Genomic DNA, 17,107 nt, shown 5'->3' with positions numbered 1-17,107 from the left:
CAAGGGGGGCAATCACTTTTTCACACAGGGCCATGATGGTTAGGATTTTTTTTCACCTTTAATAATAAACACCTTCATCTACAAATTGCATTTTGTGTTTACTAGTGTTGTCCTTGACTATTGTTTAAATTGGTTTGATGTTCCGAAACACTTAAGTGTGACAAACATGCAAAGGAACAGGAAATGAGAAAGGGGGCAAACACTTTTTCACACCACTGTATTTCCATCCTCCTGAGGCTACATAGCTGATTTAGTCCTGCCAGGATGGCAACCTCAACTTAAAAACCAGGTAAACAGACACATTTTCAGTCAGCATTCCATTCATTGCTGGTATGCTGTGTGAGTGCTACAAACTTTCATTGCAACTGGTAACGTAACCTTGTTTGATTGGGTGCTAAATTCAGAGACCATGCAGCGGCTACTAATACAACTATGTTTTTTCCACATCTCAACCAATCCCTTCTAGTTGCGTAAAAGAAGCTATCCATTTAAAATTGTGCTTGCTTTTCTGTCTTGACATAAAAACTACCATGTACAAATTGGCTGAGTAAACTACTGGCTGGGTGTTGCATCTCTCAACACTGCTTTGACAACAGATGGTAGAAAGGTGAAACAAATGGAAGTTTGACTGTAGAGAGAGAATTAGTATCAGTAGGTTTTTGGGCTGCATAATACTGACAGTGAGTGCTTTAAGTAGACATTTACCCACATGAAAACATCTGAGAGACAGTCTACCAGTCAAGCATTTCTTCAAGGTACTTGCTTTGGTTTACACACAGGACAAACAACAACAAAAACTATTTCTTCTACTTTAAATAGATGGTTAAGTGTGGGTTAATGTGTTAACCAAATTTTAAGACAAATCCCAGGATTGACTAAAAGGCTTACAAATGGGAAAACAAAAACCTAAACAAAACTGAGCAGTGGTGTGATTTGGTTTTCGTGAGATTGCAGGCAGTGAAAGTTGCATGATTGGTAGGTGGGTAAATATTTGGTTTGGGTCAGCCCAGATCACCTTAGGGATCTGGAAGTTCTTCAGTGCGCCACTATGCCCTCCCAGGAGCTGGGCAGGGAAAGAATCTGGAAGATGAGCACCAGAGGCAGAGGAGGCCGGTTTGGAACCATCATGCCGACTGCCACTCCGACCAGGCTCTCCAGTGGAAGAAGCCCGGTACCTATCTCTGTCACTTCGACAGCGAGAGTCGGGTGAGCGTGGGTCTCGACCACCAGTCTCGCTCCGATGCTTCCTATCTCTGTCAGATTCTCGGTCCCTGTCTCGTCCGTGTTCCCCTCGGTTTGATGACTTTGACATGTCTCCCCGTCTGTCAGAGGACTTCTCGTCATGTCGGTGCTTTGATGACTCCCGACCATCTCTCCTGCTGTCATGTTTATCAACCCTGTTCTTGATGACTTCCGGCCGGCCATCTGGTTTCAACCGCAAAGCTGTATCAGAACCCTCCACTGCAGCCGGCCCACTAGCTGGTTCTTCAGGCCAGCGTTGGGCCTCAAGGGCTGGAATAGGGGCCGCCAGACAGGGGTCGAGCTGGCCATCAGCTCGGCCTGCCTGCTGGAGGTCGATGCTCACCATGAGGGGAGGGCGGCTGGCACCATTCTCAGCTGCGGTGGCCTCTTGCGGAGTCAGTTTGCCGGCATTGCCCCCTCCTGTTGATCCACTGCCTGGAGCACCTGTGGGGCCACCTGGTCCCCCTGCGCCTGGCTCCAGAGGAAAAGAGTCCTGTTTTCTCTTCTTCAGTGGCTTGTCTGTAAAGAGAAAGACATGAAGATAAAACATACTTGTAAAACATCTAAAGTTATACATTGCCAACTATTTGTTCAGCTTTTATCTGTATAGTCATATTTACAGATCTTCTACACACCTTTATCTTGCACTTCCTTGGAGCACTTCTCACTGGCCGCCTCTCGTTCTATCCTTTCGATTTCAGCGAGGGCATCCAGCTCTGCCTCGTCGTAAGGGGAGCTGGGAGGTTGGAGACCACTGGCACCACCAGCGTGCTGCTGTTGTTGCAGTCGAGCTACGTTTTGCTGAAGAACAGGCACCTGCTGAAAGCCCAGTTCTGCCTCCATATTGTCAGAGTTGTCGTCCATTCCCGGCAGAACATCCCCTAAAATATCAACAAAAAGAATTAAACATGGTTGTATTCAAAAGGGATGATTGTTTCCAGTACTTCAAGGGTTCTGAATGAAAGGATTTATTTTTTTGTTTTTAAAGACGAGAGCGCAGCATACCTCTTTTTAGTACGGCTAATTGATTAAAAAACTGTGAAAGTGATTACATTTGAGACTGGAGATGAAGGAAACCGCATGACAAAAAAAACGGATCCACCTAAGACTGAGCTGATCCAAAATGGTCCTTACCTGGGGTGTCGGACTCGTTTGACTTGACCCTGGACAGCTTGAGGGTAAGTTTTGTAGAGTCCTTGTTTGGAGAGCTTACAATGTCGTACATGTCTTTCTCCTCTTTCACTGCTGGTGCTTTCTTTCTTTGCTGGAGTGGCTGTTTCTGGTCAGGTCCTCCCTCCCTCGGTGAGGGCGCATATGGAGGAGGTGACTGCAGAATCAGCGGAGGACGAGAACCTGCTGTGAGGAAGCAACGCCGAATGAAGAAGAAAGTTACGGTATGTAAAATTTAAAAAGAAAGCACAGGAAACCAGACGCACCACTGGGATGACAATGTACAACGCTATATGCAAAGACAGCCATTAAGACTGAATTCACTTCGGCCTTTGAGAGATAATGGCCTCAATAATTCTGTTGCTGTGAAATTGTAATTATGAGTTTGCTGAAGCCAGAGGCAGCATTTTCCTAAATGAAAAAAGGGTAGGCACTGTGCTCCTTTCCTTTCAGTGTCCTTACGTTTGGGCGTTCCTTCACTCCCTGCTGGGGAGCAGCCAGACTGTGGAGACCTCAGAGAGAAAGAAGGAGTCCTCATGGTGGAGTCACCCTCCTGGAAAGCACACAGACAAGACGGATGTAAGTTACCACGTAAACGCTTTAACCCTGATCCAAAACATACTCCAAATAGATATTTGAAAAGTTGATGGCAAGTTTAATTTCTGCTAATAATTTACTAATGGGGGTGACCAAAATAATTGGAATTTGGCACTCATTATTTCACACACGTCAAAACCCTAATGTTGCCTCAATTTAATACCAAACACTGCACCATTGTGTATGTTATTAAGCATGTGTTTGTATACTAATGTTTTCCCTAAATATCTTTTTCATTCTCCAGGGCATATTCCCTCAATACGGGGGAAAAAAACTAAAAAGATCCCACCTTAAAACCAACTTCAATTTTGAAAGTTTCACCAAAAAAAAACTCTGAACCCATTTCAAATCAGGTTATTAAAACCTAAATAGAATAAAAAATGCATTAAAAGATAACTACATGTATGTGGCAGGATAGATTTTATTCATGAACCCTTGTGGCTTGTTGGTTAAAAATAACCGCATGGCATGGTTGAATACTTGTTTCTGTTTGGTCAATCACAGCATTCTGCTGTCTTCTATTTCTGAATACCAGACTGCTGCTGAGCATAACAAACCGCTGCCATGGATCCAGATTTTATTATAGACTATGGCGGACCATTTTAAAATCAATTACTTTTTTATATCAATATTTGTGCTCATACCGCTGATCAGCAGATCACAAAGGGAAAAAGAGGATAGAGGAGATGGGGATAGCTAGCAGCGCTTTTGGCAACAGTGCAAACAGAGTATTAGTTGGCTACATGGTTAGCTCAGTCACGGGGGCGACCTTCCGCCACAAAGCCATGCGCTTCAGCAGTTAACAGAACCAACAGGGAAGAGGGCAGGTAACCTCAGTATGAGTGGCCCTGTAATAAGCTGTGTATTAAGCCGTGTAACAAGCGGGATAATGTAGAGCAAGCCAGTCTTTATTGCAAATTAGAACCACAGAAGAGTAATGCGGGACCCCGACAAAAAGCGGAGGGATCTTAAATAAGCCTGAAGGGCTTCTTCTCTCTTCTCTAAGCAGTGATAGCGGGGGACTCATGTCCAGTCACATAGCGTGAAGGTCGTCTACACTCACCTAAAGGGTTATTAGGAACACCTGTTCAATTTCTCATTAATGCAATTATCTAATCAACCAATCACATGGCAGTTGCTTCAATGCATTTAGGGGTGTGGCCCTGGTCAAGCCAATCTTCTGAACTCCAAACTGAATGTCAGAATGGGAAAGAAAGGGGATTTAAGCAATTTTGAGCGTGGCATGGTTGTTGGTGCCAGACGGGCCGGTCTGAGTATTTCACAATCTGCTCAGTTACTGGGATTTTCTGCTCAGTTACTGGGATTTTCACACACAACCATTTCTAGGGTTTACAAAGAATGGTGTGAAAAGGGAAAAACATCCAGTATGCGGCAGTCCTGTGGGCGAAAATGCCTTGTTGATGCTAGAAGTCAGAGGAGAATGGGCCAACTGATTCAAGCTAAGAGAAGAACAACCTTGACTGAAATAACCACTCGCTACAACTGAGGTATGCAGCAAAGCATTTGTGAAGCCACAACACGCACAACCTTGAGGCGGATGGATAGAAGACCCCACCGGGTACCACTCATCTCCACTTCAAATAGGACAAAGAGGCCACAATTCGCAAGAGCTCCCAAAAAAAATGTTGCCTGGTCTGATTAGTCTCAATTTGAGACATTCAGATGGTAGAGTCAGAATTTGGCGTAAACAGAATGAGAACATGGATCCATCATGCCTTGTTACCACTCTGCAGGCTGGTGGTGGTGGTGGTGTAAAGGTGTGGGGGATGTTTTCTTGGCACACTTTATGACAATGACTTCACTGTACTAAAATGGCCCCCACAGTCACCAGATCTCAACCCAATATGGATGTGGTGGATCGGGAGCTTTGTGCCCTGGATGTGCATCCCACAAATCTCCATCTACTGCAAGACACTATCCTATCAATATGGGCCAACATTTCTAAAGAATGCTTTCAGCACCTTGTTGAATCAAGGCCACGTAGAATTAAGGCAGTTCTGAAGGCAAAAGGGGGTCAAAGACAGTATTAGTATGGTGTTCCTAATAATCCTATAGGTGAGTGTATATGCTGCTTAGAGAAAAAAAAATCTTTTTGGCTCACATTATAAAGCTTTCAAATCTCATGCAAAAAAATTCCACCTGCTTAAAAATAGCATTTTTCAACACCAAACTGTTGTTTGTTCATAAATGTGTGTTTTTGTTGGGTGGCAAACTTATAATGTAGTTAGTTCTAGACTTCCAGTCAGTCGTACCTCACTACTCAGTCGGTGAACAATGTTCATGTAGTCCTCAGTGCCATGTCTGTCTGAGTGGTGGTTGGCAGTGTTGGCCATCTGCCCCGATACTTTGCCCTCATGAATATTTCGTATGCCACCTGGAACCATGGGACTGGCCACAGATACTGCAAGAAAAAAAATGTCATTTTATTTAAATGATCCTTGAGTGAGGTATTAACATCATGAGAGAGAAAAAAAAACATGTCCTAAAAATTGGAAATTTGTCCAAACATTGCCGATAAATTAAATTAATAAGCAATTAGTGGACCATGGATTTTATTTAAAAATGTTTTTGGGTTTAACAGCATAAATTCGGCTTTAGTTCTTCCAGAAGTCACAAAAGTTTCACGAGAGCCAGAAAAATGGTAAGTAAATCACTAAAATGTTTAACACTAAAAAACTATTTTTTTTATTGAATTCACAGGATTGCATACATAGTAAACATTATTTTGTGTGTAAACTGCAAACTTATTTCACTTGTTCAGGAAGCAGGCATCTACAAATCACTTCATGGTTGAAACAAACCTGTTCCTCCTGTTGGTCTGATATTTTACCAGTGAACTGGGAGTATATTAGCGACTGCAGCAGAACAGGCACTCGCAATGCCGAGGATCAACATTTCAACCAATTACATTTAATTATAGGAATCACAACTGTCACAGTTGTTATGAAATTAATTGCACATTCTATTCATGTTTGGAGGGCATGTATTTTCTACACAACCCATTATCTTAACCCTATCATAGTATCTGTATTATTATTAATATTGTAGACGAGAGGAATTGTAAACACCACAGTAAATATTGAACAGTGAAATTCACTGGAAAATAAATTGTTTTATATGAATTCATAGTTAGAATTTGACAACGACAAAAATGTTATCAATTGTATTACTTTCATAAAACATTCACCAATTAAACATCTTAGGCAGTGGGACAGAATGCAGTTTGCCAGAACCACAGCTGCTAACCACATGCAAGATTTATATGTGGTGCTGTAACGGAGAGAAACAAAACTTATTTCATAGGTCAACGTTCTAAAGCACAGTCAGACAAAATTTATGTTTTTTTAATTGTTTTATTTTTAAGTATGCACGACCTGTGACAACTGTGGCCCCCATTTCCAACAAATAACATAATTTAATAAATTGTCACGCCCGAGTACTAAGCGACCCTGGTCGTGTGCGATTCAAATAGAAATCGACCCACGTCAGACTCACCTTTCAACCTGGGTCGTAAAGCCGAGAAAATCAACGCGGGTTAACCCTTTTTAAACACAAAGTCTACCCTGGTTCAACCCTGGCTCAGCCATTGGTGTGAAATGAGTATAATTATCTAATGCTATGCTACTAGTATGTTAACCATGTAAGCAAGTCTGAAATTGTCCTTATGTCTTTAAATGAATAATACAGATCAAATTAATCAGCTAGGTGCACACACACAGAAACACAAACAAGGAAGCACCAATATATTTTTCAAAAGACCCTCCTCGAATGCATGTACACAAAAGCCACATTTGCCATAAGTTCTGAGGGCCTAAAAAGTCCCCAGAACTAGACGGTTCCTTCAGCCCATTGTTATCTGCGTTTTCATCGCGGTGTAAAGACCCGTTAAGATTAGGCAAATTAGTCTTTTAACATATAAAGCAACATGACAGGTTGACGGCTGGTGGGGGTCACAGGGGTAAACGCACTCTCTGGCCTGCAGGTCAGTGTGCCCACCCATTTCATTCAAAATAAAAACCAAAATTGATTTGGTCTTACTGTGATACTTGTCTTTTTCAAACAGAGTCGGGAAGTGGACAGCTATGCTTAAATTTACAACCCCAATTCCAATGAAGTTGGGATATTGTGAAAAAATAAAAATAAAAACAGAATACAATGATTTGCAAATCCTTTTCAACCCATGTTCAATTGAACACACAAAGAAATTATATTTAAGGTTCAGACTGATCGACTTCATAGTGTTTTTTGCAAATATTCAATCATTATGAATTTGATGATTGCAAAACATAAAGAAAGCTGTGACAGAGGCAACAAAAGACAGAAAAGTTGAGGAATGCTCAAAAAACACCTGTTGGACCTTTCCACAGGTGAACCAGTTAATTGGAAAAAGGTGAGTGTCGTGATTGGGTATTAAAGAAGCCTCCCCAAAAGACTTATTGTTCACTGGGACGGATGGGGCGAGGTTCACCACATGGTTAACAGCTGTGTAAGCAAATATTCCAAAAGTTTAAGAACGTTAAGGGATTTCATCATCCACAATATCAGTCCATAATATGATCAAAAGATTCAGAAAATCTGGAGGAATCTCTGCACGTACGGTAACTGGTAAAGCCAAAAAACTAAATGTAATGCTCGTTACCTTTGACCCCTCAGGAGGCACTGCATTAAATCCCAAATTAATTATGTAAAGGATATTACCATGGGATCAGGAACACTTCGGAAAGCCACTGTCAGTTAACACAGTTCGTTGCTACATCTACAAGTGCAAGTTAAAACTTTACCATGCAAAGCGAACGCCATAAATCAACAACACCCAGAAACGCCGCCGGTATTTCTGGGACCGAGCTCATCCAAGATGGACTGACGCAAAGTGGAAAAGTGTGCCTTGGTTCGACAAGTCCACATTTCAAATGTGTTTTGGAAATCATGGACGTCATGTCCTCCGGGGGCCAAAGAGGAAAAGAACTATCCAGACCGCTAAGTTCAAAAGCCAGCATAACTTGCACATCAGTGCGGTCAAACCCTCAGAGGGTTCCTAGTTCCAGGGGAAAGTTCCTGCAGTCGAATTAAAACCTGCAACACATACACTCTCACCTTGTTGTATCTGTTGGTGTTGGTTATAGCTGGGTGGTTGTTGGTGGGGATACTGCTGTATGTAACCAGGGGCAGGGCTCTGAGGAGTGTAGGGGCTGGGTACTGGACTGTTCTGGCCCATGTACCGACTACTGGAACCAGTCTGGGGTGCAACGAACCGGCTGGACAAAAGTTGAGAAGGGAACAGGGAGAAAAAAGGTGATCAAGCAAGTGAAAGGACGTTGCATGCCTAACAGGAAAATAACTTGCATTATATAACTTAAAAGAAAATATCTTTGAACTTACTTTTTAATTATTCTATGACACATAAATACAGCAAATCATCCATGAAACTAGTTAACACATTAATGTTGTGATGCAACTGGGGTATACTACTTTAAAAGAAAATATAAAATATGTTAACAATGGTTATAGTTTTTAGTGTTTAGAGTCCACTAAATTGTGCGGCCTGACTCACCTTGGTGGATTGGGAGACATTGCAGCCGGCTGGAAGTTTGCTGGCTGGGCAGGACTATGCATGGAATTTTGGGTTATCTTGTATGGTGGTACCATTGGTTGCTGCATAACATCTGTTCAGAAATGAAAATACAGTATATTTGTTTCAACATAAAGGTGGGCTTTAGGATTGTAGGATTTAGGACAATTTTGGCACTTCTGCCTATATTCAAAATCGAAACAGTTCATTTCTTGTCTAAAAAATTCTCAGAAATGAATTTAGTGATGAATAATTGACGGAAATTGTTAAAATTGTCCCGTTGTTGGTCTGTCTGTGCCGGAAACCCGACTCTCGCTGACCTAGGTTCCAATTCAGAAAAGGGAACCGTTAAAAGACCCTGCCCTGAAGCAGGACAGGAGCTGAAAGAGTTACAGGAACTGCGTTCCGAGGAACTTAAAAATCCCCTAAAGGGTCCAGTCAGAACCCAAGAAAAAAAAAAGGTTCTAGGAATGTTATGTTCTAGGAACTGCAAAAATCCCTCCAGTCGGAAATATAATGTACAACAGGTATATTCATACTTTTCTCCCTGAAGATGCCAGGGTTCCTGGCCAGCATGGTCTGCAGCAGCAGTGGTGCATCCCCCTCTGGCTCATCGCTACCCAGGTTGTCCTTCAGCTCTCTGAAAACACAGAACAAAACAAGTTGAGTCCAATTATAAATGGTGAGAGTAAGACAAGTGGCTGGCATAATAGTAATATGTAAAAATAGACAAAAAGTGAATGTTTATAATCTCAACATGTATTCATGAAAATATTCATTGCAATAAAATACACATATGACTAATTTTATGGATAGTTAGCCAATAACTCAGGGTTGGAACGATCTAGAGCTGCAACGGTTAATTGACAACTATTAAATTAATCTAAACGATTTTAATTAACAATTATTCCTCTGTGACAGAAAACGATATCTTTGAGGACATCCTCTTGGGCTTTGGGAAATAATGATTGACACCCCCCCCCCCCCCCATTTAAAGACATTTTATAGACCAAACAACTAATCGATTAAATAAGAAACAGATTAATTGATCATGAAAGTAATTGTTAGTTGCATCCCTAGAACAATCTACTGAATTCTATGAGAAGGAAGCTGTACCTTCAATATATTGGATTGCATTAGAATTGCACAGACAATTTTGCAAAGCAACTTGCAGAACTGCTTCACGGCAAAATTGGGTTTACAGAATCCTTGCATCGTTTAAATGACTTACATTGACTTGTCTGGTAAATACTTCAAAGGATTTATATCAAATATATTGATACCTCTAGGGCTGCACAATTAATCGAATTAAAATCAGGGTAAAGATTTTTGACTTCCCATGATCAAATTTGCGTGATTGAGCGGGGTTTTTTTTGCGTCATTTCATAGAACGCTCCGTTTTTTTTTGCATAGCCCATCTGCCGCTCCGTAAACCACTGTCTGATCATGTGCCATTCAGAGTAGTTCCCTGCACCGCGTGTAGCTTAGTTTCAAGATGTAGACAGTCACAGAGGACAGAGTAACGGGAGGAGAACTCAACAGATAGCAGTCGGTTATACGTCGGTCTCAAGGTTTACCAGTTTACTGTTAAGCATGAGAGGCAAACCTGTATTTGTACCAGTGTTTCCGTGGTAACTGTGCTATAGCGATCGCCACGGCGAAGAACACAGAAGAGGTTATTGAATGACTTCAGTTGGTAGAGTAACAGCGTGTGAGACGGAGCTGCTGGACCTGGGCCAGAGAGGTGACCCATGGCCAGAATATCATAGTTCAAAAAAATCTAACGCAGTGACGATACAGACAGTTCATACACACGACGTGTGTATCCGCCATTCGACCCATGCTGGACCCGTTCATAATGAGTCAGCCGTCTCTCTGTGAGTAGCGTCCATCACACTCCCTTTCGCAGTTATAAAAAGCCTGTGTGACAATAAAATTTGTTTTGGTTAAAATCTACAAATAATCGTGATCAAAATTTTTATCAAAATAATCGTGATTTTCATTCTGGCCATAATCGTGCAGCCCTAGATACCTCAATATAAATTACACATAACATGACACAAATGAAGCCTCATTGCACACCCCTACCAAATAAGCAACAAACTGGATATCTAATTGTGTGCCCTAACACAAATGTGGCAACTTGCAAGATAAATAATACTTTAGTATAGTATTTGTCTCTAGCAAACTTGCCTGCAGGTAAAGCATTCACATTTATTCTGGCATAACAGGGGCCTTATGTATGCATTTAATTAAAAATGGAATGTACCTTTTCGATTTCAATTAGTAAAACAAAGCAACTTCACACAGTTTTCATAAGTCAACAGTGGAATTTCTTATGTTATCACCTGTTTTTACTGGTCATTTGTAAAGGCACGTCATGTCAGCTCCAAAGCTTTTTTCAGGCAATTGTGTTTCGTCCTTTCTCTCTAATAAGGACACAATACACTCACATGTGCTCTGTGGAGACCTGGTTGAGGCCATGGGCTAGCTGGGAGGCCAGATTCTCATCCCGACAGCCCAGTAAGCAGGTAACTTCCTCTGCAATCCTCCCATTGTATAGGAGGCTTTTAGTGGTGGTGGCCGGGAGAGGGGAAGGGAGGGGCAGCTGGTTCAACACTGAGAAGAGCAGCGAGAGATGATGGAAAGGACCGAGGTCGGGAGGGGAAAAAGAAAGATGAGGAAAAGATACAGACAAGCATCAGCAATACAGGACATGAGGTTGTAGAAAAGTAGAGAGGAAAAAAAAGAAAAGGCAAGTGACAGAACATGCCATCACAGTAACAAAGTTACATCTGTTCAATGTTTCAGCTTTGGGTCTTACACTTGAAAAGAACAAAAACAGTGACAGTGTGTTTGGAGCACGGTTGTGTGTCACTCACAATCTGTGAGGCTAGCGATCCCAGCAAGAGTGGTAATGGGAACATGAGGCATATCCCCATTCATGCTGAAGGTGAGGGTGGGGGAGTGTGTTGATACACAGGTAGATCAGGGGGTCGATGGACGACACCCGTCCTCACATCTCCTGACTCCTAGGGAGAAGAAGGTTAGTCAGGGAGAGAGAGACACAAAAAACGACTGATCAAAAAGAGAAGGAAGAAGAAAGAGGGCAAGAGCATGTATGGAATTACAAAATGAGAGAGGCAGAGTAAAGGGATTTAAAAAATGAACAAAGGTAAAAATACAAATAAAACATGGAATCAAATGCAGTGATTGAAGAAATATATTTTCTCTATATACTGCTATGTCTTCCCTGATGCAGATATTGTGTGTGCTTTGGGTGAAATAGTGCCAGCTGCATCATCTGTAAACCACAAATAAATGTGTCTTATTAGATCTTGTCAATCAAGATAAACTGCAATGGATATCTCCCTTTTCACTCAATATCTAGTGCATTGTTATTCATATATGTTACTCAATACTGATCCATAAGCAGGAACCATTAGTGCTCTCTGTTTCGGCTACAGGGACACAGGATCAGAAATGCCCCTAACATGAGTAAAGGGTAGGTGTCTTACTTAAGAAATGTCATGTCAGATTACTTGGATTTACCTTAGATTATTTTTAATAGCACATAGGCTTGATGTCATATACAAACATATTGGTCGCTTCTAGAACACCAAAGCATTCTCTGCACAGAAAATCTACTGTAAAACAGCTGTAAACAGAACTGCACAATATTTACATCCCTGTTCGGCTTATTAGGTTAAACAATGAAAGGAGCTTTATGGGGAAAAAGCATTATCATAATCATGCATTATACAGCCACCAGTAAAGATATGTTTGAATATCCTTCCCCAGTCATAATGTACTCCAGCGGATAAGCTTTGACTTTCTGATTGGCCGAGGTAAGACTTTAGATACTTAGTCATATGTGGGTATACCAACAGTCCTCCATTTTCTACGCTTATTATTGCTAGTACTCCAGAACTGAATCAACTGATGGAAATCTTTGTTTTACTACCATAAAAGTCTTTTAATCCCCTCACTAATTTCAAACCATAGGGCTCTGCACTCTCAGCTTACAATGATGGATCTGCACAAATTAGGTCCCTATGTTGTACTTAATTTGTCTTAAATCCCTTTGCTTGTTAGGTAACCTCAAGTAAGACTGTACAAGAGGTCAAAGAAAAGCAGAGGGAAAATGCAGCTACAGTTTTCAGAATATCAGCCTACACTTCATGGATAAACCTAGTTGCTACAACAAGCTGATGGGCCAGTACAGGGCTCTTGTCATCTATCAAAATAAAAGACAATGATTACACAAGCCTCAAACCCTCCCTCCCTAAACACACTGTCGTTATTCTCAGTTGCCTCAATTAAGAGTACACAAGTATTACTAGTGTTAATAATGACATGTCAATGAAATGATAAATGCATTACATATTATAACGCATACACACATTATAATGATACCTTTTTGAAGAAGTCTGTGCAGTCTCGGGTGGACTCACTGACATTTCAAATAAAAAGTCCTACTCCCTCAATCTGTTGAAAGAGAACATGGCTCTGCATCAGACTCTGTGAAATAAAATTGCATTGTATGCTTCTTTGGGGACAATTACATAAGAAGTTTTGTCTACAGCGGTATGGCTAAGACAGTGACCCAAAACAGTAAAAAAAATAATGCCAGTTACAGCATCAACATATTAAGTTCCACACATACATTTCATTTTAGCAATAACAATGCCATTACTGCTACACAATCTTCAACGTTAAAACAGTATGCCACCCTTTTTGACCTTATGAGAAATGTTTTTTTATGACTTCTAAGAAAATGCTATTTGTTTTTATACAGCAACTTCTACTGAATATTGATGCCAGGTGAATCTGTAAACACTATTTTGCAACAAGACCTAAGCGCAAGCCGATTGTTGAGGTCAAATAATAAATACGAGCAACAGCTAACTGTGACAGACCGAGGATCAACAGTTGCATTGTGTAAACAATACATTAGCTAGCTGTAACGTTAGCATGACCAGTCTAATGTGTTCTTCCCCAGGTCGCAGGGACTCGGCTGACAGCTGTGAGACTGACAGGCAGGAGGCAGCACAAAGGAACAGATGCACTGTGATGGTGGCGGCAGTAACGTAGTAAGTAGTGGAGGGCTGCATCCTCCAGTTGCCAACAACCACCATACGCATTCTGCAAACTGGCTAACTGCAAAAAAGCAATTTAACTGGAACTATTTGTTATGGTCAAGAAACCAAAACATATACGATTCCAATAACAAACTCCAAAAGTTAAGTAACTATAGCTAAGGCAATATGACGATAGTCGCTCAAAACATTTCAAAACAAGATAGCAACCAATAGCAACATTAGCCCTGCCAAGGGCTACATTAAACCAAAGCACAACTTTAGGAGTCTAATGACAACCCAACACTTATCTAAATAACGTGGAATTAGCTTGTTGACATTCGCGTTCATTACACTGTTTACGTTAAGTTAGCTGAACTACCAGCTGCAGTCCGCCACTTGCGAACAACCCGATCACCGTTACACTGCCAAGAGGTTGACTGCCTGGATCTTTAGAGCTAACCACGAAGCTAATGTTACCTATAGTAGTTAAGATCACTAACACTAGCTGCCCAACATTCGTTAACAACAGTAGTCATTTTTAATGGCTTAGCTAGTTATGCTAACTAGCTAGCTCTAACTGTTGTTAGTTAGCTTCTGTTCCCTGTTAAATAAAAGGGACGGACGGCAATTCACATGATACAAGGAAGCGCTTGTCGGGGTTTGATGCATGTTAGTCAATTTCCCTTAAACTCGGGGAAAATGCAATGTGTTGGAGTGAGTAACGTTAGAGGTAAAATCAAAGGCACGGCATCTAATTCCGTGGCATCGGCCCAATCCTCGGGCTCGACAAATGACATCCAGTTGAGGCCGTGCGCCTTGGCGGAGCAAAAACACACCTAGCTAGCTTGGCTGGCTAGTTCGCTAGCTTCCGCTACCTCCCGGTCAACGATTAACGACGCCGTAGGTGGTCTTGCAGCAGAACATGTTTTTAATGTTATTGTTATATTTGCAATTTAAAAAAGTTTATTGCATAAAGATAGGTAGCTAGGTGATTCTATTTACCTTCGGTTGTTCCGTTCAAAGGGAGGGTAATGTTTTAGCTTGGTTTGTGTCCGTGTCTCTAGCTCCCCCTTTCTTCTCTCTCGCAGCTCCTCCAGAAGGAACTCGATTGGCTTGCCAGCTAGCTGGTTAGCTAGCTAGCTATCAACAATAATCCGGGTCGGACTGATTCGTTGTTTTTCCGTCACTCGAGGGTGAATGTTTCAACGTACATTCATGGGGAAACATTCATTCTTCGGAGTTTCAGTCGGTCTGCCCCGACATAAACAATGAGTGCAGCTAATTTCGACAGTAAATAAGAAATATGACGATTGATGCGTTCATCAAAAAGCTCTCCTCTCGTAGAACAAAATGCCGACCGGAAGTTCTGCCGTCTGACTGACCAAAGATCTCAGGAGTGACTCCCTCCATCGGCGCCAAACAAAATGCCATGCAACATTTCGTGTTTGAGCCGCTAGACGACGCTGTAAGTCAACTTTACCTTCCCTGGTAGCACACAGTAGGCATTTACATTAGTTTACAGTAGGCATTTACAAAAAATAAAATATATAACGTTAAACAAATCATCATTTCCTGGTGTATCGATTAAATCAGAATAAATATCCTAACGTTCGAGGTTATTCTTGCGTACAGTAACTTAGACCAACTAATATTTTAATGTTAACCCTCATCATGTAAACAGCCTATAGAGGCCGGTTGGCCACCCACACTAACTTAAACACAGATATTACAGACATAGCCTACGTCAAGTTGGACGAAATTGTAGACTAACTGTTTAGCTTGTCATTGCATTTTGTCTGTTCTGTCCATAACAATCTGAATATGAAAAACGGTAGAAAGGTAAATGTAGTGGAGTTAAAACAACAACAGGAAAGGTATAGTTACGGCTAATGGAGTAGAAAAGTAGTAATAAACAGTAGCCGAAGTATCATAAAATGTAACAAGTATATCTCAAAATTTTTCAACTTTCCACCACTCTGTGTAGGCTATGCATGTGTGTTTTGTTTGTCTGGTTCATATCTTAATAATTAGGCTAAGTTTATTCTTCAATGTAAAATATGTATTTAAATATAAGGCTGTATTATTTATACTTAAATGATTAAAAAAAATGTCAAATTTGTATTTTTTCAGTTTAAAATTAAATCAAAGACGAGTCATGAGATATGGAGTAAGCATTGATAAAATATCTCAACTTGTGCCAACACAGCTGAATGAATTGTGTTTTATTGTAAAATATGCCATATGTGCTAAATCTGCTACCATTAAGATATCCTGACTGTACATGATTGTTGCATTCTGCAAAACTGGTACCTGGCCAAATTGGCAGACAATGTTTCACGGAGTTCAAAGCACATGCCTTTGAAGGGGATCAAATCACTGTTTGACCTCAAGATGTCAGCATTGGCATTTGTTAAACATGATTGTGATCAGTATTCTGAGAAATAGTGCTGTGTTTGTTAAAGAGGCAATAACCCGATGGAGTTCAATTCCAACAGGGGCAATCAGGGTTGGTGGAGGAAAACGAGAACTGCTCTCTCTTTCTTTCCTCCACCCAACCACTAATGGTACCGTTTTCAATTGCTAAACGGCACACGTGCAAAACTCTAATTCCAGTCTGCACAGCAGCAGTTCATTTGGACCAAACTTTAGTTCGTTTTTTAATGCCTGAACACAGTTTTCAAAACTCTACACACCTATCCTATGGTTTTAACCACAACCTGCACTACATTGTGAATGTGCAGTTTGTTCAAATGCTAACACACTTTTGTCAAAACTGTTAACCACACATTCAAAACAGAATGGTTTTCAGTCTGGTGCATTTCAAACCTTGCTAAATGCAATTTCAGCTGAAAGCCTAAACAGGTGTCTTGGTTTAGACCTTTTAGTTAACACATACTATATATGTATACATAAGCCTATTTATGTATACAGTTATGTATACCAAGATACCATTATGTCCATATGAGATGTCTGAGGTTACATAAAAAGCTAAAAAAAAGAAGAAGTGAAAAACACTGCCTTTACGACTGTAAACCTGTGCACTTACTGTTTAAAAATCCATTAATGGATTTTTGTTTATAGATGGTAGTTAGCAGGTGCATGGCAAGAGAGGACATCCAATGTGATGATGAAAACATGTGGCCTGATGCTGGAGAGAGGCAGGATTAGTCACACAATTCTTTGTTACCATTACATACCTTTAGTTTGTAACATTTTTCCATCAATTATGTAAATTACCGCAGATAAAATAAAAAATATATCTATTGAAGCAAAATGCTGATTTTTGTTACTTTTTGGCTACATAAAAAACTTGTATGTTATGAAATAAAAATGTTAATGTGAAAGAATTTCACCCTTTCTTAAAAGTCATTCAAATGATTGAATCTGTAAAGATGTAAAGTTTGTATTTTCTGTTATATATATATAT

At 40.7% G+C, this 17,107-nt stretch overlaps 1 protein-coding gene across 4 annotated transcripts in view; it reads right to left on the bottom strand.

Moving 5' to 3' along the window:
• Window positions 1-15,076, bottom strand: part of nipbla (NIPBL cohesin loading factor a) — a 34,855-nt gene extending 19,779 nt beyond the window's left edge. For 2 of the 4 annotated variants that reach the window (XM_034871086.1, XM_034871088.1), the window contains exons 1-12: window positions 14,683-15,076; window positions 13,016-13,087; window positions 11,482-11,631; window positions 11,053-11,218; window positions 9,139-9,239; window positions 8,582-8,693; window positions 8,125-8,285; window positions 5,283-5,431; window positions 2,875-2,965; window positions 2,377-2,598; window positions 1,878-2,123; window positions 1,016-1,761 (exon numbers count right to left, since the gene is read on the bottom strand). In XM_034871086.1, coding sequence (XP_034726977.1) covers window positions 1,016-1,761; window positions 1,878-2,123; window positions 2,377-2,598; window positions 2,875-2,965; window positions 5,283-5,431; window positions 8,125-8,285; window positions 8,582-8,693; window positions 9,139-9,239; window positions 11,053-11,218; window positions 11,482-11,545 — 2,058 coding nt within the window. In that variant the 5' untranslated portion in view covers window positions 11,546-11,631; window positions 13,016-13,087; window positions 14,683-15,076. The remainder of the gene's footprint in view (window positions 1-1,015; window positions 1,762-1,877; window positions 2,124-2,376; window positions 2,599-2,874; window positions 2,966-5,282; window positions 5,432-8,124; window positions 8,286-8,581; window positions 8,694-9,138; window positions 9,240-11,052; window positions 11,219-11,481; window positions 11,632-13,015; window positions 13,088-14,682) is intronic. The other 2 variants (XM_034871087.1, XM_034871089.1) reach the window with 2 other exon arrangements.
• Between the last annotated feature and the right edge of the window lie 2,031 nt (window positions 15,077-17,107).

Source organism: Etheostoma cragini, chromosome 5 (genome assembly GCF_013103735.1).
Source record: "Etheostoma cragini isolate CJK2018 chromosome 5, CSU_Ecrag_1.0, whole genome shotgun sequence".
NCBI lineage: Eukaryota > Metazoa > Chordata > Actinopteri > Perciformes > Percidae > Etheostoma > Etheostoma cragini.
This window is presented reverse-complemented; position numbering and strand designations above follow the sequence as displayed.